Source organism: Astatotilapia calliptera, chromosome 12, assembly GCF_900246225.1.
Source record: "Astatotilapia calliptera chromosome 12, fAstCal1.2, whole genome shotgun sequence".
Classification (NCBI taxonomy): Eukaryota; Metazoa; Chordata; class Actinopteri; order Cichliformes; family Cichlidae; genus Astatotilapia; species Astatotilapia calliptera.
In genome coordinates this window covers 25,889,541-25,911,460 of record NC_039313.1, presented here as the reverse complement: position 1 = coordinate 25,911,460, position 21,920 = coordinate 25,889,541, and the positions used below count along the sequence as shown (strand labels likewise).

The 21,920-nt window shown below is 40.9% G+C and overlaps 1 protein-coding gene across 1 annotated transcript in view; it reads left to right on the top strand.

Moving 5' to 3' along the window:
- Positions 1–21,918, top strand: part of LOC113034160 (transmembrane protein 132D) — a 29,256-nt gene extending 7,338 nt beyond the window's left edge. Inside the window, exons 3-9 of the mRNA XM_026188526.1 lie at positions 6,835–6,972; positions 12,943–13,135; positions 15,005–15,148; positions 18,270–18,475; positions 18,743–19,007; positions 19,180–19,371; positions 19,459–21,918. Coding sequence (XP_026044311.1) covers positions 6,835–6,972; positions 12,943–13,135; positions 15,005–15,148; positions 18,270–18,475; positions 18,743–19,007; positions 19,180–19,371; positions 19,459–20,772 — 2,452 coding nt within the window. The 3' untranslated portion in view covers positions 20,773–21,918. The remainder of the gene's footprint in view (positions 1–6,834; positions 6,973–12,942; positions 13,136–15,004; positions 15,149–18,269; positions 18,476–18,742; positions 19,008–19,179; positions 19,372–19,458) is intronic.
- The last annotated feature ends 2 nt before the right edge of the window (positions 21,919–21,920 follow it).

The following is a 21,920-nucleotide window of genomic DNA, read 5'->3' as shown; positions in this document are numbered from 1 at the left end:
TGACTTTGTTTGAGAGTGTCGTAAATCTGTGGAAGGTGTCCTGACTTAAGAACCGGCCTTAAAGGCAGCACCGAAGTGCAGAAGTGCCGGTTCCTGGACAGTCTGCACTCACAGAATCAAATCAATACCTCAAACACTTTAGAAGTGACTTCCGCCTCGACTTGCTCATGCGTGCTTCACTGAAGGTGAGTGGGTGAGCAGACAGTCATGGATTATTAATTCCCCTTTTTTAATTCAATTGTGAATGCTGGAAAAGGACCATATTATCTGAGCTGACAGCTGTGCATGGGTGCACTTGTCCTCCTTGTCAGGAAGCAACATTTCTCTCAGGTACTCGGCTCTTTTGCAAAAGGAAACATGCAAACTTGAGTCTGAAGGTGGTTTATCAAATATTTCAGCTGTCGCTGGATTTCCAGAAGTATTATGAAATAGTTTCACATTTGTTTGTTGTTGTTGCTTTTTAAGATTAGACCATGTACTTAATTTCATTATTTGGTTTCCTGTTTGTTTTGGGTTTTTTTTAGCTTAGGCAACGGAGCCAAAAACCAATCCCTGCTTCCTCTTTTTATTGTGTCACTTTTAATCATTTCTGCTTTAATTCATTTACCCAATCATACACAAATGAACCAAAAGGAAAGCATTAATGCTGCCTCACTTCTTTCCTTTCTTCTCCTACTCTTCTGTTCTCTGGCAACATCGTTAGAAAGGAAAATGAAGTCCCTTCTGTACGTGTTGGTGACTACATCCATGTTTTTTTTAGACCATTAACTTAAAAATATTGACTGTATCTTTAAGTTCCATACTCAGTTCCACAGTGCAGCCCTCAGCCAGCTTATCAGCACATTAAGAAGCGCTGTGCATCCAGTCCTCAACAGCTGTCTGTGTGCTTTATCACTGTCTGAATGTTCCATTAAGCTTTACTTAATACTCTCTCATCAGCATGATAAACCTGTGTTTGATGGCTATAGCTCCAGTCAAGGGAAATACAAATTCGAGGTTGATTGAGAAAAGACAAGCCACACCTGTCCGTCCGTCATGGCAAAAACGAACCTGTCACTCTCAGTGAGGCTTTTGTAAAGGTCACAGATAAAGTGTTGTACTACCGTCATCGCGCTACCCACAGGAAGGGCAATTAGATTATCCTTTTTCCCAGTTGAGTGGAATGAAGTATGAGCAAGTATGAGTGTATTTTTCCGTTTTCGTCTCAACATCTATTTAAATTCAGTAATCAGACTCAGTAGTACCCCCAGCTCCCCCATTCTAATGGCTTTATTTAAAAGTAGCATTGAGGCAATAAATTAACAGTGAGTTTCTGTATCAACAGGACACCGCGTCAGTGAGCTTTTCAACCACGGGTCTAATCATTCAACTCGGTGACAAATAGGGCTTTTACATCCATTTTAGTGCTGCGGTGCCTGCCATCTGGCAGGAGTGTTGGCATGAACATCTCCCCAACTCCCTAAACTGCTCCATAAGTACGATAAGCACGTTGCCGATGGCTGGCCATCAGACTGGCTAAACGGTGGACATTTGCCTGCATAATTAACGATTGCATCTGTTTCCGATTGCACTGGGGTTCACTGTGGTGCTGTGGCCCCGCAGTGATGCACTCACAAAGCTAAAGATGGGAACACAAATTATATCAGCAAAGTAATTACAAACCCTATGTAGCATCTCGATAGCAGCCTTGATGATGGAATGCATCTGGGTGAGCTGGAGGATATCTTCTAGGTCTTTGATCAAACTCAGCCTCTGTGCTCTTTGCGTTGCATGTGCGCTGTTTTGATTGTTGCTCTGTTGGCCATGTGTCTATGATCAATCAATATAAGTCTAAAGAACACTGCATTACAAACAGTAAATAAGGAAAAGGAGAGGGCTAATGAAGGCCGAGGGCAATCGAGGCTCGCTTTGAGTGTATTTGAAAGTGTAGATGTCTACTATTGGGGCCGGTTCTCTTGTGGGCATTGTCTTGTGCGTTAGTGTTTTTAAGTGCGTGCACGCGCCCCTTAAGTGGATGAAGAGTATCCAAAAGGTGAAACAACAGTGCCACTCATGCCTTGCCTGGTCAGAAGTGAGATGGATGGCAGGTGCAGCACCTGAGAGCTGCTTTTCTCACACAGTGTCAGCTTCGGTCTCCACAGCCATCCATCTTCTCTGCCTCAGTGCCTCTCCCTGCCCGCTGCCTCCTCAGGCCCTGCTAACTGAAGCTATGGACACTGGTTCATGTTCATGTTCAGAAGAAATACGCCTCCTCGAGTCACAAGGGATTCTTTTTTTTAATGCAAGGGAGCTGAGAGACAGAAAAAAAGGGGCTTTAGATAAGTCTTCTTGTTACTGTCACTTTTTATTAGTTAAACCCTGCTCCACTCAGCTCAATACACAGAGGTGTTTCATCGGCGCGCACGTTATTCAGAGGCCATTACTAGATTAACAGCCCTCCAAGGTGCTCTCATTAATACACCGAACATGCAATCCTGCTTACCTCACTCACGGTGGATTAAAGTTTTGGCCCACTGAAAGTAAACTTCACAATCTAAGTAAGCACTGTTGAAAGGAAAGATAAAAGAAAAGAAGTAAATATAATGTTCAACCAAAGCTGAGATATGCAGTGCGATACTGAAAATAGAAAAAGAAATCATACTGCAGATTTCCGTTCCATATTGCATGTGGTAGTTTGATGCAATGCGTGTAGATTGTGTTTCATGCTTTGAATTTTAATGCCCTTAAAAGAAGAATAACTGCTATAACTATAACAACCTTTTCTTATAAGGTACCCTATTTTTTGGACTATAAGGCGCACTTAAAATCATTTAATTTTATCAAAACTCGACAGTGCAGCTTATAATCCGGTGAGCCTTATGTATGAATTCTGGTTGTACTTGAGGACCTCGAACCGATTTTATGTGGTACACGGCGCTCAAAAATCTATCAAAAAATGTTTTAGTACGACTTTGGTAAGCTACGATGCCGCACCACTTGATGGATTGTCGGAGCATTACAGCTACGGCAATCAACACTGCGGTATCACTGAGAGTTAAAAACTGTCTAAATTCTTTCATCTTTAATAAAATGATCAGCGTTGCTGCTTTACCAGGTGTAACAATTAAGTTTAACATCCAGGCATCCATGAAAACGGAATTTATATAATTTAACGGGGTTAGAAGTTAGCAGGTAGTTAGCGCGCTAGTTTCCACTTAAACATGATATAGCATGTTCTGACTGAGAAATTTCTGAAAAATTAAAATGTACAGCTCTGCTATCACTTCAAACATAAACAAAGACAGAAAACTAAACAGCAGTGACTTTTGTAGGGTTACTGAAGTTGGGCTATCTGGTATATAATGATGTGCTATGTGATGGCTAGTAGCGACACAGCTATGTTAGCATAACATAAACAGTAAAGCTGGAGGATGAATGCTAATGTTTGTTTCGCTTAATCCGCCGTGTAATCTGGTCCGCCTTATGGTCCGAAAAATACAATATATGTGTGTAAGTTAAACACTGAAATAAACTTTTCGGTGGGAGCATTGTTTTTTTTTTTTACAAAGATTACATTTGATAAGAAATGTGAAGACAAAAAATAATTATCATTACCTTAGATGCACCTTCCTTCTTGTTATCTCCTTACCTTCATCCTAATCAGGGACTTGCAGGTTCCTCTTTGCTCCGCTCTCATCTGCCACCTGATATACCACCAGAGAAGCCATACACCGGCAACAGAATCTCACTCTTCCTTTTGCTTTATGTGATGAGAAGTGTTCAGAGCTAGAGCTGATTTAATTAGTTTCCAGTCTGTAAGTTGACTTACATTTCTGACTTGCGTTTGCCATAGCAACCTCTGTAGTAAAACTGGGAATGATGGCAATAATAGAAGCTTCAACTGAATGCTGAATTCAGCTACCCAGAATGCTACTGAAGGAATGAATATTATAACAGTGTATAACAGAATAAATATTAAAGTGATTAACCTGTTTCTAAAAAGGTGGCTTTCAGCTGTGTGCAATTGTCACAAGTTACACCACTAGATGATTTCACCCTTTAGCTCTCCGCTCCATGTAGGAACCTGTATTAATCAGACAAATGAGCTTCTGCACTGAGCAGCTGGAATGGAAATCAGCTGCTTCAGGGTCATGACGGCGCAAGATTAAACTGTTGAAAATGATACCGTTCAGTCCTTTTTAATTACGACCTTTAACCCGTACGCTCTGTGTCCATTTTATGTTTTTAACAGTGTCACTGTTGCTGCAACAGGAGCCAGATTTATTCATTCTGAAAAGGAATGAGGGCCATATTTCTGTCTCACATCCCAGCCATTAAGACAGCGAGTGATTACAGGGAAATGCGGCTCCACAGCAGAAACTTATGCGCTAAAATCAGTGGCCACTTGAGACCTTCTCTCCTGATTACATTTTGCATGTAATCTGGAGCAAAGGTCTCAAGCGGTTTTGCCAAAGATGTTTCTTTCCAGATTACATGTTTGCTGTGCAGATGTTGTTACAAAGGGTGGCTCAGATTTGTTGTACAAATGTAAAAAATGTGCACACGAGTAACGCTTTTCAATTAAGAGATAATGCATGCTTAGGCTGCTCTCCTGTCACCGCGCATAACAAGGGAGTAACGTCCTCTCTTCTTTTGCCTGCTTTTGAAATACAACAGCAAAGCCAAAGAAAGAGAAGCGCTCAGATTGCTGTTGTTCCTATCAAAAATTACACCTCCTCTGAGACTCATAATGCGCTCAACAGTTGTGTTTATCTCAGAGATAAACCACACAGCTTTGCATGCAGATGAAAAACAAAGAATCACACGAGGATGTTTTTCCTGAACATTCGGATACTCTGTCTTGTTCGTGCATATTCAGCAAGTCTGGCATATTTACATGTGTGCCCCTCCTGGCCTCCACAATTCTTCCAGAAGAGTATCTCATTAACATTTGACCTACTGCAAGCTGCTTATGCTGGGAAAGCCCCACGGGGAAGGTCTGTTTGGCTGCATAATGCACACCGTTTACAAATTAGACACCAAGAAAACTAATACTCCATTAGTACATTTTGAATAATGAGAGCACGTGAATATAAATAGAAAGAACAATGTTTTCTTTGCACCTTTAATTGCACAGAGGTGATGGTAATTACAGGTTGAAATAAGGATAAATATATATATCACAGGTTTGTGTTTTTGTATGTTCTCTCTCTTACAATTTTCTTTACATTTTCTTTTAACTGTATGTACAGAGTCTAATAAATATTGCCTTTGATTGATGTTTTATGCAATATCAGGGTTGAGAGGTAACTTGTTCCAATTATGTGTTATAAATGTAATTAATATTTTTATAACTAGTAAGTTATATCAGGAGAAATCGTTTTCTTGAGACAAGAGAGAAAGAGTCCTACAAACAGCTTGAAGCAACAAACTAAACATACTCTCCAGCTGATGTAATTTCAACACTCGGCTTATATTTGTTATTCAAACTTTCTGAAGGTCTTGGCTGCTTTTTCACTCACTTTCACTACGATTTTCCCAACAGCCCTTGGTTTTGTGTGTGTATATGTGTGTGTGTGTTTAGCTAGCAGGCTGTCACAATACGCATAATTTGTCCGTCTTCTTTAGCTGAATCTATGAAAGAGAACATAGTTTACCAAACAAAAATTTTTGTACAAGTGGAGGACAAAAGAACAAGTAGTGGGCCTAAAAAAAACTATCTACAGCAGATAAACAGTATCTGAAAAGCCCAGTGACCAAAATGGGAACAAATCCAGCAAATACCTCACTGAACCCAATGATGAATCTGCATCATTGGAAATGGTTTCAGTGGAAAGATTGCCATTTTTTAAGGGAGGGAAATGGGAAGAAAATGCAGATGTAAAATTCTGCTTTAAATCATCATCAGTGTATATGGAGGACATCAGGAGAGAGGAGCAACGGTGAGTATCTACAGCCATCTGAAAAAGAGAGTGGAGGCTCTGTCATGGTTCGTGGCTGCATTTCAGCCAGTGGTGTTTGGGGGCTTGTCAGATTTTAATCCACCATGCAATACCATCTGGAAAGCAATGATTGGCAATGATACCAAACACATTGCCACTGTGGTAAAAGCATACCTAGATCGAAAAGCACTGGCCTCCCCAGACCTCAACAAGTCTGGGATCATCTAAACAGAGAAAAAAGGCAGCCAACATCCAAAGACAGGTGTTCTTAAAGATGTTAAATGTTCTTAAAGAAGGCTGGAGAACTATTCCTGAAGACTACTTCAAGAAAGTACAGAAACCTTACCTAAGAGAGTTCACGTTGGTCATTGACTTTCAAATTTGAATGAATCCTAAAATCTCTATTTTTGCCTGTATTTCCATTAATGTTTGTACATTAAATTACTGCACCAGTCAGAGTTGAGGCTTCTTCTTATTTGTCATAAGATTGTTGAGGCAGTGTGAGACAAAAACTAGATGTTGAAAAGTGTGAGAGCCTACAACCCTGCAAGTTACCAATACTGGTCTTTATTTTAAAATGGAATAAAGTTACCTCCTATATAATTAATGTAATTAATGCTCTATCTATTCGGTTAGTCCCCAGGCCTGAATATCAACTTTATGCAGCTTCCTTCTTATTACTGAAATGGATTTATCGTGAGAAACCAGACAAGATTAAAAGCATTAATTAAATTCACCTATAAATGAATTTTAAGGTGGAAGTTTAAATCTACTGTACATGAGGGAACTATATTTAACACATTTTTTTTCACAAGAAAATTCCAAAACTCATGAAAAAAAGAAAAAGCCAGAAATGTAATGTAATGTAAAAATTTATTGCATTCTTGACCTTTTCATTTTCGACTTTTCACAGAGCAACAGTAAGGAAAGGTGTGACCTTTCGAACAGTAACACCCAGTAACTCTTTACTGTGGGACATCACTCTGGATTTGAGTGTGGATGGAGCCATCGCTGTTATTTGTCAGAGAAAGGCTCCCATACCTGGGAAAAGGCAAGTCTGTTCTCTTCACATTACTTTATATGTCACTGTAGACTATTCATGTATGTCTGTTTTTTTGTTGCTGGGAAATCTATCACCGCTGATATATTTAGACCGCAGAGCTAAAAGGGGAATTTTAATGCATCGTGGGTTGCCGGTACCTCCAGCTGTTTAAAGCGGACGTGTGTCTGCATTGGAAAAGCAAATCACAAACAGTCTGTACTGTACATGTCTGCATGTATGTGGTTCATTGCATATTGTCCAGAGGGGATATACTTTAACCACTGGATGACTGCAGGTATTCTTGTAAAGAAAGTCCTTGTAGGGAGGTATGCTTTTTACCCCCCTTTAAGTCCCACTTTCTGTCTGCACTTTAATTATTTCAAGACATTCACTAACTGTGAACGGGAAGGTATTTCTAGCATGTAGTACCCTGCTTTATTTTAACCTAAAAAGTGCAAGCTACTGAGTGCATCCTAAGGCTTGATGCTAAAACTATTTGCAAGACATCTGCAGGTTGGTCTGATCAGTCGGCTCTTTGGGTTCCTAAGAAGTACTTAACTTGCTCCATAATCTCATTAAACAGGACTACAACCATTCCCTGACAACCAGCCTTTCTCAGATGTCCTTTAAAGTTCAGCCAAGTGCAGCTTCATTTCGCTTAACTGCAATGAGCTGAGTACAATTAAGAGTTAAGTCTGATAAGCGTGGCCCGTGCCTCCTGAGATTAAAAGACACCTGTTTTTTTTTCCGTCTTGTTTTTTAAAGGACAAGGCAACGCAGGGGAAAAATGTTATGCCATGGTCTGTCACTCAGGTTTGCTTATTACTGTACCTTTTTGCTACTGCCAACAGTGGAGTTGCCACAGGGATGTGTTAAAATCTACACTACCTATTTGTAATGTGTGGTTATCAGGTATTAATTGCATACTAAAGTGATTTTTTGGGTCCTTAAGTGACAGTTTGACTGCGCAGCCTCTGTTTCTGTCTCTGTTTTGTTTCCTATATTACGGTGTTATACTGAGGGCTGTGCCATGAAGTGAGTCAACTCTTCATCGAGGCAATCTCAGGAAACACTTTACAATTTTGGCTGTAACTTAATGAGTCCCAAATACTGTGAAAGACGGGTCATTTAAACTGCATCTCTAATTGTCCAGCATCACCATTCCTAGATGATCCCTTGGAGCTTGGTGGATGAGAAGCGATAGAGACTCTGATTTTTAGAAATCATGTAAAGCCTTTCAGTTTTCCTGACAAACACAAATATTCAATGCTTCGTTTTTCTCTGCTGGCAGCAAACAATTCCAGGCGATTTCATTGGCCTTCATTTGACGACCTAATCCTAAAGCAGACAACTAAAGCCTAGTAGACAACTCGATGACCTTTACAGAAGATTTGCAAAGTGTAGTAACCAGTTGGAATTGTTTTTTATTAATACTTGTTCTTTACTTAGTCCCCAGAGCGTTTACCCCACCAGGGTTGCAGCTGAAAGAATAAGGCTAAAACGGTCTTAAACACCACAAGCAACACATGAATTTGATGGAAAATGCAATCACGATGACAGTCAGATCCACCTGTGGCTTATCGATGGGGGCAAGGTTTGCCAGGTTTCCTTTGTGGTTATGGCTGCACCAATAGACACAAACGCTGGATGGAAAAAAAAATAGCGCAGTGGAACATTATTTTCTCGTGGCACTTCTGGGCTGCAGAAAAGTTAGCAAGAGTGCACTTGATATCCACGGGCTTGGAGTTTGCTCTAGTGTGATATATGCAGCTCTACACCGTCCATGTTTGTGATGGATCATCTGGTGCCAGCACTCACCATTTTCTGTACCATTTAACACTAATTCAGGCTAATTGCACAGCCCTCGGGTCTCTTCACACGCTAGTTTGTTTCAGAAAATTCCAGTAAAGTTTGTTGCTGACCTGCCTACATTTCCTCAACTAATACCTTTGACAGCACCACAGTCTGGGGGCCCATGGGAAATCTCAAAATTGTATCATAATTAAATAAAGCATTGACTTCGTTCGGAGACAATTATCATATTGAGATTTGTATTATTATTAAATTATATAGGCAAAAGCCCATTAGGGCTATGCTAGCAGCTTTCTGAATCAAAATGACAACATAGTAACAAAGACTATGTTGTTACTAAAAGCTAAAAAGCTTTTTATTCAGACTCAAAAGCAGAGGATGACTGGTTTTCTTGCAATTCTTTTGGAGCGCATAAAATACCTTTCATCCAATTACCGGAAACATTTCCGTTACAGGCAGCACAGGTGTTAACCTCTGGATGGCAAGGGTCATTCCAAGATGTTTAAAATGTAGTGACTCATAGGTTAACCTGAAACGGTCAGGGTGGGGCCCATGGGAAATCAGAAAATTCAATCAGAAATGAATAAAGCACTGAAAATAGGCTTAGAATACAGTGGGCATGATTTATAGGCCTTTGTGCATTACCATGTGCCCTAATACAAATGGCATTATACGAAGAATGGCACGGAAAGAGAATCTGGATGCTTTAGTTATTTATTTATTTCTATTGAATAAATGTTTTGCATGGTGGTGAAAGACGTATGCAGGTGCCTGCAGAACTCTTCCAGCTCAACATATACACTTTAGATTTAAAATGTCAACTGTAAGAGTTAGATTCTGCCTCTAGAGGAATTTTAAAGAGATGTTTGTGAAACAAGATTTTGATCTGTGTGTGAATATATATATATATATATATATATATATATATATATATATATATATATATATATATATATATATATATATATTTTTTTTTTTTTTTTTTTTTTTTTTTAGACCCACTATAGAGTTTCATTCAAAAATGGTAAAGCTAAGCGTGCTTTTGTGGAAGATTGCTTTGTCAGATTTCATACAACATTAGACAGCTTGCCGTAATCTGAGAGACAACACTGAATTTATTGTCATTATAGGTTTGACCTCATTATGTTGTTTTCCCCATTTGCCGTGGATTGTGACATTGTTTATTACAACTTCTTTATGGGTTAAAATATTTATTTACCCAGTCTTTTTGCTAATCCTCTCTAAAATGTCATGAAACTAACGGAACCCCTGCTGGGAGCGTCTACTGTCACACCACTATGGGGACTTCTCTGACTTTTTGCTTAGCTGGCTTTAGCAAACACCAAAAGTATTTGCTGTATTTATACATTTAAGCTTTATTTATTTATTTTTATCCTCAGTTGCAAAGGGCTTGGTGTGGATCTTAATATTTAAGTACTGCTATTCTCAGGCAGACTGCCATCCGTAAACAAGATGCTGAAGCATCCATTCCCTGTAAGCTCCACAATAAATTACAGGGGGTGTTATTTATGTGTGTGTTATTTACATAACACACACATAAAAACATCCCCCATATATTGTTGGATATGTGTGTTAATACAGTGAATACCGACTTCATACCACATAGGCATGTTTATCTGAATTAAACATATCTTGTTTTGACAGTTGACCAGAATGCGATTATCTTATTCCTGGGTCTTTGAGCGATAGCCTAAAATGATTAAATTACACTCAATCTCTGTCTAGCTCCTAATGATGGCAGCTATGACTGAGAGAACCAAACAGAGACAGCTTTTTGTGTGCCTTGTTGCTGCGCTTGGAACTTAATGAAGGAATAATAAAAAACTACTTTCAGTTTCTCCTGTTGTTACTCCAGAGCAACAAAAGGCGGCTGGTGTGCAGCCTTTTTAGAGGTCATTTTCATGCTGTGCCTCCACACGAGTCAGACACAGATTTATAACATGGACACACAGATGCAGTGAGACTGATAACGCCCATGTGCTTATGCTTATTGCGTTTTTGTCCAGCAATACATCTTTTCTGCAGCTCCATACAATGCCCGCAAATAAACCCAGGGTACTAACTACAACACGACCATGGCAGAAAATTGAATCCGTGGCTAGGAAGCTCTCTTGCAGCTGTCATCACTGAGAGGCTATTATAAGTTACACAGGCTCATACTTTGTTTTGTATTCAGGATGCCGCTGTCCTCAGACCACCTTTTATTCTACACCCATTTAACGCGACCAGCAACCCGAGGGGAGTGTCAGCAAAGAGAAATTCAGCTCTGTTCTTTTCTAGTTTAGCTTGTGAAGAAGCCTAGAGATGCAAAGCCCACTCCACGGCTAAAAAAAAGGACTGTGTCTTGTCACAAACACTAGGATCACATCGCACTCTGAAATTTTTTTGTCTACACTTCTATCCATGGGGCCAAATTCGTAACATGTCACTATGAATTTTAAGATGAATATCTCCAAAACTCCAGGCTCAGTCTCAACTGCTTTTACTTCTTCCTCGTACTGAAAAAAGCAAACTCACTTTGAATTGAAATTTCCTTAAAAAAAAATCAACGAATTAATTAATTAAAATAATAGTAATAATAATAATGATGTTAGGTTTTTACTTGATAGTTTAAATTAAAGACTAAATTCATACGACAGGAGTCGCCTCAAGGCATTTTGTGATGTAAATTAGAGAGCCTACAAAAATACAACAATAATACACAGGCTTCAGTTACTATACAGTGCAATAGCTGGAGACTGTGATTCTGCTGTTGTGCCTTGTGAATGAGGAGACAGCTGAAACTAGCATCTATAACTTTATAAATCATGAAGGAACAGAAAAACGCAAAAATCACTGAAAAGACTGAGATTGAAGTTTTTATGCAGGCATTCAGGAAATGGATGAAGAACTAAATATGTGAGTCTGTTAGTATGATAACATGCTGATTTTTGTCTGAAGCCTTGCTGTGCTTTGGCCTTTTGGAGCGGAAAGCGTTGCTGTAGACTCACTGTAGGGCCAAGTTCCCTAAATTGGTTGAAAAAGCATGTAAGCACAATTGCCAAATAGTGCTCATATGTCTGTGTGGGGGGTTTTTTCCTAGTGAAAAAGAGCACAATTTTCTTTATTGTTGTTATTGTTGGCGCTATATAAATAAGAGTGAATTGAATTAAACACAGTTTATTTAAAAATCAAGTGAAAAAAATAGGACATGCTCATTTTCTGTGTTAAATATCAGCGCAATTAGTGCTAGCAATTAGCAGTAGCAATTAGCAATTAGCAGTAAATTGCATGTCGCAAACGTTAGTAAATCTATCAGAGCGCTTGATTTAAAAATTTTCTATTCTGAGAAAGGAAGGGGGTCAGTTGCAAAATTCTCTTAGTTGCCACCTCGTACACATAATATTATCACTGCACTGTCTTTGCAAACACTGACACTACTGTTTTATGCCAAAACCCACTTTGCACTGAGGCAGCGCTTTAGTAAATCTGACCCATAGCATGTAATAGACAAACTACAGAACATATTTACGTCCCATTTCTCACTGCCTTCCCTTTTCTGTTCTCTTTCCCCTCATCTCCAGTCCAGGTCAAGGGTGCCCCTTCAAACCCTTTATTGACCGGCCCTTCAAATTTACCTGTAAAATGGGCCCGCTGGTGGGCCCATGGTCAATAAAGGGTTAAGCTTGGGTCTGCCTGAGGTTACTTCCTGTTGAAAGGGAGCTTTTCCTTACAACCATTGCCTTGGCCCCAGTTTTCAGAGTTTTCTTTCTAACAGGGTCTTTATTTTACAGTATAAAGCACCTTGAGGCACTTGTGTTTGTTTTTTTGTGTTACATACATAAAACTGAATTGAACTGAAAGTGCAGAGTGTGCCTACACATCTTTTTGTTTCTCGGTAATCCTGGTTTTGGATCAGTAAACTTTTGTGCTGTGTTTAATCACTTAACCTCAGATACACAGGTCTCTTTAGAAACATTAAAAGCTACATTATTGCTTGAACCGAAGAGCACTCGAGGCAACATGAAGCTGCGCTAACAAGAGTCTGATTATCTTCGTTTTAACACAAGATGTGTTGTACTGAAATTATAAAGCAGGTGTGATTTCACGTGTATATAATGCATGTTTCATCTGTCAAATTAACACAGCTCTTTGCTTACCACTCAGGCTTGAAAGCAGTTTGTTGGAGGTACTTCAAATTGATTTTGAAGTTGAAGAATTGAGCAGCCCTCTCGACAGCCAGGTAATCATATGGAAGCTGGAGCTACCATCCACATCCAAAAACGGAGTCAAGACCGAAGGAGCCATGAGGATCTATACCACTCAGAGAGACTTTGTCGGCCTAGCTCCTCTCATAATGGTGAGTTAGCTGTCATCTCTCCTGTCACACCTAATCAGAGTAAAACACCAGGATTGATGTTGCCAACAGCAGAGTTTCCAATAATGCTAAGATTGCATTCTTTGAGCGTCGGTGCATGAAAATATCATAAAATGCACTTTGCTCTGATCTGTTCCTGTCTGGTTTGCATACACAGAAGGCTGGATATGCTTTGGACTGTTTAGTAAATGGCTTCTATTTTGAGCAGACTGTGACCTTGTGTTGTTGACTGTCAACTAGCTGATGTCTCCTCTGTGTTGTTCTGCTCTGTTCTAGCGTGCATTATGTGGTCATTCTCTCCTGCTAACAGCTGCTTCATGTGCTTCTATTTTGGTGCCGCAGGCCTCTTTTATTGTGCTACCTCTATTATTAACCCGTGATATAATCTCCTCTACTCAATGAGAAACATTATAGCACATTTAATTGCCGTGCTGAATCTGAGTTATCTGTCACCGGGGCCAGCTCCTAACTAAAACAGTGTTTTGAGAGATAACTTTCACATTTGTTCGACTACATATAATTGAAATATGTAATTTATACAAATAAAAGATAATTGCTATACTTTTAATGAAGGCTTTAGTAAGATTATGCAGGCTATATGCTTCATTTCCATCTTAAAGGTGCTGAAGTGCTCAAAGCTATGTGGAAAAGCTACAGTATCCCGATTTGTAAATTTGACATGGCTCATCTCGCTGGTGGATTAGAAGCTGACCTCAGGCCAAACAGGAGGAGATTTGATGGTTGGCTCAAGGGGACATTAGCGCTGACTGATCACTCTTGGCCTTGCTCCATGAACTTCAGCTAGTGCTGCTGCTCACTACTTCTATAGGAGGGGGGAGGAAAGAAAAAAGCTTCACTGATACTACCTTCACATCAGAGTTTTCAGTTGCACGTTTATTTATTTCTGCCTAATTTAAAGCGGTTTTACTCTCGAGGGGACAAGTTTCCATCTGCTTCATTTTCATACTTGGAGTGGCCAAATGTCTCTTTATATTTGATTTGTTCATTCACAGAACTGCACGGCACTTCAGCTTATAATATTCGATTAATTCAGCTTCATTTAAAGCAGTCTGTTTTCTGTTGTTTTTTTCTTTTTTTTCATAGAGAACGACACTTACCCATCTGCTTCATTTTCATGCTTTGATTATCCAAGGATTCCTACAAATAACTATCAATTTATTTTAACAAGGCACCTCACATTTATAGTGTTACGCAAATAGCCTTCATTTGTGGAATAAAGTGCTTTAGAGCTCACCTCTTAGTCACCTAACAGGTACTCAAAGACCAAGGGAAGCTATTGATCAAACAAGGCCCTAACCCAACCAATCTATGCCAAAAGACAATGAGACAAAAGGAGCCAGGAATCGAACCACCAACTCGTCCAGAAGCGGATGAGCGCTCTTATTTCCGTGACATTTATAATTAACAATGCACCGTGCATCGCAGGCAGGCTCTGTGTGTGATAAAGACTATTTTTAGTCCATGTTTCTGGGTATTTTCCCATGTGTGAAGTGATACAGCATCCCTTTGAGGGACATGCCTGTGCAGTAAAAAATCCAAGATTAGCTCTTACTTCTATGTGGTGACCGGGCCATCACCCAGCCTTAACTCTACTCCCCCACTTGCTTCCCAAAGGCGGATTGGCCTTCTTACCTCGCCACTGCTGCTGAGTCGCTGAGTCACGCTTCATCGCCCGTGTCTCCTGTCTACCTCCTCTAACTGCATCCCATGCCACTCTTATTAAAAAAATAAATAAATTAAAAATCTTTGTCACTGTGACAGTAGCACTACCACGTAAACTCTAAAACTGAACTGGAATATGAAACTCATTTCTCTTTGCTCTCTCTGCAGGACACGGAGATTCTGAACACCGCTGTGCTGACGGGAAAGAAGGTGGTGATGCCTGTGAGGACGGTAGCTGTGGAGGAAGATGGAGTAGTCACGGATGTGTCTGATTACACAGACTGTAGCTCCACTGATGAAGACGTTCTCAAGGTAGGATTTGCACGTCCCCCTTATGACTTACTTTACAATGAACAAATTCCCCGTCCCTTTGGTTTTAAACGTTCCAAGAACAATGACAGAACAAAGGATGTGAACTTCAGTGGTATGTCCATCAACAACAATAAAGTGCTTCATATTTGGACCTTGCTTCCCTGTCCTAATGTTGAGAGGCATAAGAAAGTTGAGTAGTTTCTTTGTAATACTCATGGACAAGGTTAGTTTTATGTGTCAAGGGAAGGACAGCTGAACACAAAGACGTTGCTCCAAAGTCACTTTTACTCTCTCCCTCTTTTCCACATGGTAAAACAAACTATTAGTGAGACTTTGACAACATTTCCCATCAATCTCCCCGACAATGAACAGCTACTGTGCTAAATTGCTCACAACATGACCTCTCAATCTACCACTGTGCTTCCATCCCGCGACTTGTCCCTTTTATCCTGTATAAGTGAGCACGACTGACTGCAGAAATTGTTTATGGATGAAACTGAAAGTCAGGTGCCTAGCCTTCGAGGTCAAAGGCTCTTGATATATTTACCCAAGATTAAAAAAGAAATAGCCATGCAGTGGGCTCCAGTTCTCTGGCGCAATTGAATTTTGTAAGTTTATCCAACGGAAGCTGTCCCAGCTAATAAATAAATGCACTTGCAGTATGACGAGGTCACGGGCAGTAAGTGTACCTGTATCAAGCACAGATTTGTGCGGGTTATAGAAAAACAGAATTATGTGGAACAGTCAAGAGGACGACTGTGGACTAAAATATTCTTTTTCAACCTTGACTATAGCCATGTTGTATGTTTGCTGACCAGATAGCAGATTCAGTCACAAATATTCCCTTTAATCTTCTTAGTCTAACAGCTTGACTCAGATATATTTTCTCCTCTATTTTGCCTGAAGATCAAATCTGCTAGTGATAGATGGGGAAGGATTTATCTGGAATTTATAGCTCACGTGACCTGGAAAAAAAACCCCAAACAAAAAAAACAACTCCCTCTTTGGTGGAAGCGATTCCCAAATGTGTAGAAATGATACAGAGAAAAATATGGAAATAAGGTATGAAGGATTTACATCTGAGCATTTAACATTTTAACATTTTGATTTGGTCAGTTAAGTATCAGAGGGGGTTGTGAATCAGTTTCAGCTGCTTTGGTGCTATGCTGGTGCATTGGATTCTGGGCTCCTCCTGGTGTACAACATTATCCGGCCTCATGTGGTGACGTATGCGGGCAGTTCCTGGAGGACAAAGGAATAGATACTACTAACAAGCCCCCATGCTCGCTTGACCTAAATCCAACAGAACTCCTCTGGGACTTTATGTTTCTGTCCATCCAACACCACCAGATTGCACCTCAGACTGTCCACAACCTCAGTGACATCCTGGTCTAGATCTGGGAGGAGATTCCACAGGGCACCGTCTGCCATGTCAGGAACACGATGTTGTCAAGCATGCATACATGTATGTGGGGGCCACAGAAACTACTGAGTACCATTTTGAGCTGTTGCAATGAAAATTCAGCAAAATGGACTAGACTTCCGCATTATTTTTTCACTTTGAGTTTCAGGGTGTCTTTGAATCCAGCTCTTTGTAGGCTGATCATTTTGATTTGCATTTCGTTCCTAACACATTACCCAGTCTGTATCAGTATAGATATCCAGCATGATTTTTGTCCCATTGAGATCTGATGTGTTTTCAAAGTTTTCCTTTATTTTTGAGCACGTGTTATTAACCAGAACTTTTTATTAGGTGATACAGCAGTTTAACCAAAAAATTTACATGATATTACATGATATTTACTTGATATTTTAATTGTGCACATTCAGTAAAACTCTCTATGTGCATGTGCAGAGTTGTGTCACTGAAGCGCGCATTTCAGCATTTTTAATTTCTGCCTGTCTGTAATACTGTACCCAGTGATGAAAGCCAAATCCCATTTTAACATAAATATCTTTGCGATACCGAAAATGGTGAGGGATATTCTTGGACAAAGAATGAGATTATGACTGGAATGAGTTGGCGGATGGCACATTCAAAATGGCATTCCCTTTTAACTTATTCTTTGGAATATTATTTGAACACAGCAGACGGTGGAGGTCCTGGAAAGTGCTCCTCTAACACAGTAGAAAATTAGCAAATTGCCTTAAATCATGGCTGACCAGCTGACTTCCCACACACTGAATTAAATACATGAAGATTCAACACAAGTGCACTGAAAATAAATGAGCCCTTGTCTGTTGTTCTGTTTTTGCATGGAAATTTTTTCCCTGACATCTATTTGAAAGGTTTTGTGCCACTTCTTAGAAATACACTGTTAGGTATAAAAGCAGAAACTACATCCGAGTTAGCAGCAGGGCTGACATGATGAGTGATGGGGTTATTCTAAAGATGTTCCATATCCACGAGTTCCGAGATGCAATGATGACACAGGATACTCTAAAAAAAAAAAACAACTAAAAATTGCACGACCCGGTGACAGCACATCTCGTACGTCTTGGGTCCACACCGCTTCGAGATGTAACTTATATATGTAGTCATCCTTTAGCCATCTGTCAATGTCAGTGTATTTCCTTTTATTCCCCTGGGTGTTTTCAGTCACTAGAGTTCAGTGATTTGTTAATTATTGTATTGGCCAAAGACGACCAAGTGAAACCTCCTGACGTGACGCAAAATGATGCTGAAGCAGCTGCCCAAACTTGCAAAGGTCACCTTTGAAATTCTGTTGTAATGAATGCACTTGGTTGTGAAGGACTGATGCTCAGCGTGGACTACATGATATTTCGATTAACATAAAACTGCAATGCTGCCTCTTCCCAACGCCTCACACCGGTGATCATCACAGTAGTTTATTAAAGCCAGCTGACATTACTGCGGTGACACATCCAGTGCAAAACTGCTTCACGGCTATTTGTTGTTGCAGGAATGGCCGATGTGTTAAAATGGTGACTTTCATGAGAATACTTGATTATTTTTTGTCATTGGTAGGAAGAATATCGCTTTCATTAGCAAGTTTAATCCCGAGTTTGATGTAGATTGTTTACATAATCATCTTAGACAAAAAACGATAAGATGCTCACGTGCCGGCGGACTGTTTCCATGTTATCGTTACCTCTCCAGGTGTCCGACAGGTGTGACTATGTTTTCGTAAATGGAAAAGAGGTTAAGGGGAAGATAAAGATGACGGTAAACTTCACCTACAGCTACCTGAGTGCTCAGCTCGAACTGAATGTGTGGATGCCCCGGCTTCCTCTCCAGATTGAGGTGTCAGACACAGAGCTGAGCCAGATCAAAAGCTGGAGGGTACCCATCCTCACCTCAAAAAGGTAGGAAACCACTAACAACACAAAATCCCTTTGCTTAATTTCTACAGTAGGTGTGATTTCCAGGGGCATTTTTTTTATTCATACAAATTTAAATCATATCTCTCCGAGGATTTAGAGGTTAGATTCCATTATGTAATGCACTGCAATAATTCAGTGTGATCCAATCAAATAAAGAGACAGACAGGGCTGAGTGATTGATATAGAGGTGAAAGCATGTACTATTTGATAGGCCTGACCTGCCCGTATGTTTTTGTGCTCATGTCCCAGAACTGGCTGGAACAGTGATGAAGACGATCGGAAGGGGAAGGGCTGTATGCTGCAGTTTCAGCATGCCCTTGTGAGGGTGCTAACCCATTTCATGGCAGAGCAAGAAGACCCCCGGGATCCAAAGGCCTATTTCCTGGGGTCTGATTGGCAGGTGGATGTCACAAGGTTGGTTCGATACTTCATGAAGGTGGAGGACACTCGAGTGGCAAGGCTACAGGCAGGAAGAGTGCTGTCGGGGAAAGACTTTGGGACCACTGCCATCCAGGTAATAAACTGGAATACTCTTTGGATTAGTCTTGTGAGCCAGCTCTAACTTGCTGCCTTTTCACAGAGTAACTCTTTTTCTGAATTGAACCGTTTCTGTCTGAGGCAAAGAGTTAAAAATGAGATCAAATCTGAAGCAGCCTAAAAAAGGTGACTTTACCTGATGTTGACAGGTGTTTTCTCCACTATCTGATGCCATCTTGGCTAAAACAACTATCAGAGTTGTGGATGACAAAGTGACCATCACAGAGCTGGGGGTTCAGCTGGTTACAGGGCTCTCCATGACATTACAGCTCAGTGCAGGAAGCAACAGGGCCATACTGGCTACCACAACCACACAGGAGGTGCTACAGAGTCCCAAACAGGTAACATCCTTTATCATTTTTTAAATGTAAAGATTTTAGATTCAAAGATCAAAGTACAATCTTTTTACAATTTCTTTGTTCTCTTAGGAAGCTTTGGTCAGTGCCTGGATACAATTCAGTGATGGCAATCAGACACCTCTTGACATTTATGATCAATCCTTTTTCCGTGTGACGGTGACCTCTCTAGATCAGGGAGTGGTGTCGGTGCAGGGCACGCCACCAGCTGTGGCGGCAGAAGGAGAGGGCGAGGGAGTCTTGGTCAGAGTAGAGATGTCCATCTGTGAGGCCTGTCAGAAGTCCAAACGCAAAAGTACTTTTGCAGTAGGCAACGGCACCCTCAAGGTCAAATTTCAAGCGAACACTAAGCGATCAGATGGAATATTCGACAGCAGTACTGTTAGCAACAAGGAAACTGACTATGGGAACGATGGGGAAGAAGTGGAGCGTCAGAGGAAGCAGAGAAAGCCATCCCAGGATGCTTCACCACGCATGCCAAACTTAGACAGAGAAGAAAGCGCCATACAGAAGATCACGACCACTATTAAATCTACAGAAAGAACCCTGATAACCAGCGGTAGCCTCGGAGGAGTGGGTAAGACCAGTAATTCAGGAAGTCCTGGTAGTCCTACTACTGTGGCTAATGTCAGCCTAATGAGCAGCCCTGGTGAGAACAGCAAAGGATACGGGTCAGACAACATGATAGTGGAGGATATGAGCAGCGTTAGCTTCACCAGCACGGTGAAAGTTCCCAGGAATCTGGTAAACTCCAACAACTTCCCCACCAAGGTGGAGACCCCTGGGCAGGGGACGACAGAAATAGAAGTTGGTGGTGAAGAAGTTTTGGCAAACAGGCCTCTAACAGACTTAGAGATTGGCATGTATGCTTTGTTGGGTGTCTTTTGCCTGGCCATCCTGGTTTTTCTGGTAAACTGTGTCTCATATGTTGTTAAGTTCAGGCACAAGAAACCGCCCTCTCACGGCCAGGAACCCACAGGCCACAGGCACGACTGGGTATGGCTGGGCACAGATGCTGAGCTGGTGATGAGCGTGCCGGGCAGCCCGGTCCAGCAAGACTCCCAAACTACAACCACTGTGATAGACATTGGGCCTGATAAGACTGGCTCTCTTTCCAGGAGGCCCAGTTGTCTGGCCTCCGTCACAGATTCTCCCCTCAGTTGCGTAGGCTCCCTCAGAGGCAAACCGATGCCCACAGAGTCCCTCCACTCGCCCACCAGCAAGAGAAAGAGAGTCCAGTTCACAACCTTCTCCACACTAGAGCGCCAGCATTCACCACATCTCCCACCCAGAGAGAACGGCCATGGCATCCATTGGGTTGGAAAGGAGGACAGCTGTGGGGAGGAACCTCAAGTGCCCATCACAGAGCCTGGGGACCAGTTATAATAGAGAACCTGATCAGACCTCACATGTACAGCAGATGTGGCTTTGATCACCTCAATGCCTTTGTCAACTCTGAAAACTCTCGAGAATTTATGATTTTGGAATTGCCCTCCTCTACATTTCATTACCTATCAAGGCCTTTTACATGTACTGTATATTATTGTTAATATTGGAGAGTTAGATGTGTGTGATCGTGTTTGAGACGGCCAATTCAGACGGACTCCCTTTTCACACAAAGCCACCAAATATTAAAGCTGCATGTGGATATCTACTTCTAAATTGTTGCACTCACACGCTGATGCATACAGTACAAAGACACCCAGAGAAAGTGTCTCCAAATTGAAAATATATCCTATATCAGCATAATCTGACACTGATTTCAGTAGACATATGGCTTTGATTAAAATAATAAGAACCAAAAGGAGTGTTTTCTATTATGCAGCATAAAAGATGTATTTGTAATTTTAAGTTGGGTTAATTTTCAGTTGCTTTTTTAACATTAAAACAGACTGATCTTCAATATTGCCTATTAATTGATTTTCTATGTTAAGCACCAGCCACTTGAGTTGGTCATCTACTGCAGTTTTTTCTTTGCTTAATTCAGAGATTAAGATTATCTCCATCTGCAGTACTTTACATTCGAAACGTAGCTCTGTTTCGGGACCCCTCACAGATTTCTACGTGGATATGTGGACAGCATGAGGTGGGGAGAGCAGCATCGAGACCCAACACAGAAAAAACACATCAGGAAGAAGAAAGACACACAGGAGCTGGGGTGAAGGTCATTTGCAAAGCGACTTGAAGGTGTGCAGCAAGCAGCTTAAACAGTGCTTCCTATATGGGATTTGTCAATTGGCTGTATAGAAGACCATCAACTGAGCAGACAGCTGAAGTAGGCTAGCGCTGGGACTCACTGCCATGCTGGGATCGTGGCCGAGCTCGTCTTTGTGGCCTGCCTGAACTAATGCAGTCCTTGATTTGATAGGTTTTTGTTACGGTGCTTACGCTGGTGCAGTACGATATCATAATCAACCTTTGTAACAGCAAACAAAAGGACTTTTGTGCCATTCTATCCTTTAAACAAAGTTATACTGGTTCATTCTCTTTGTGTAACACAGTTATTTTAGCATAAAAAACAGAAAGGGGTAGCA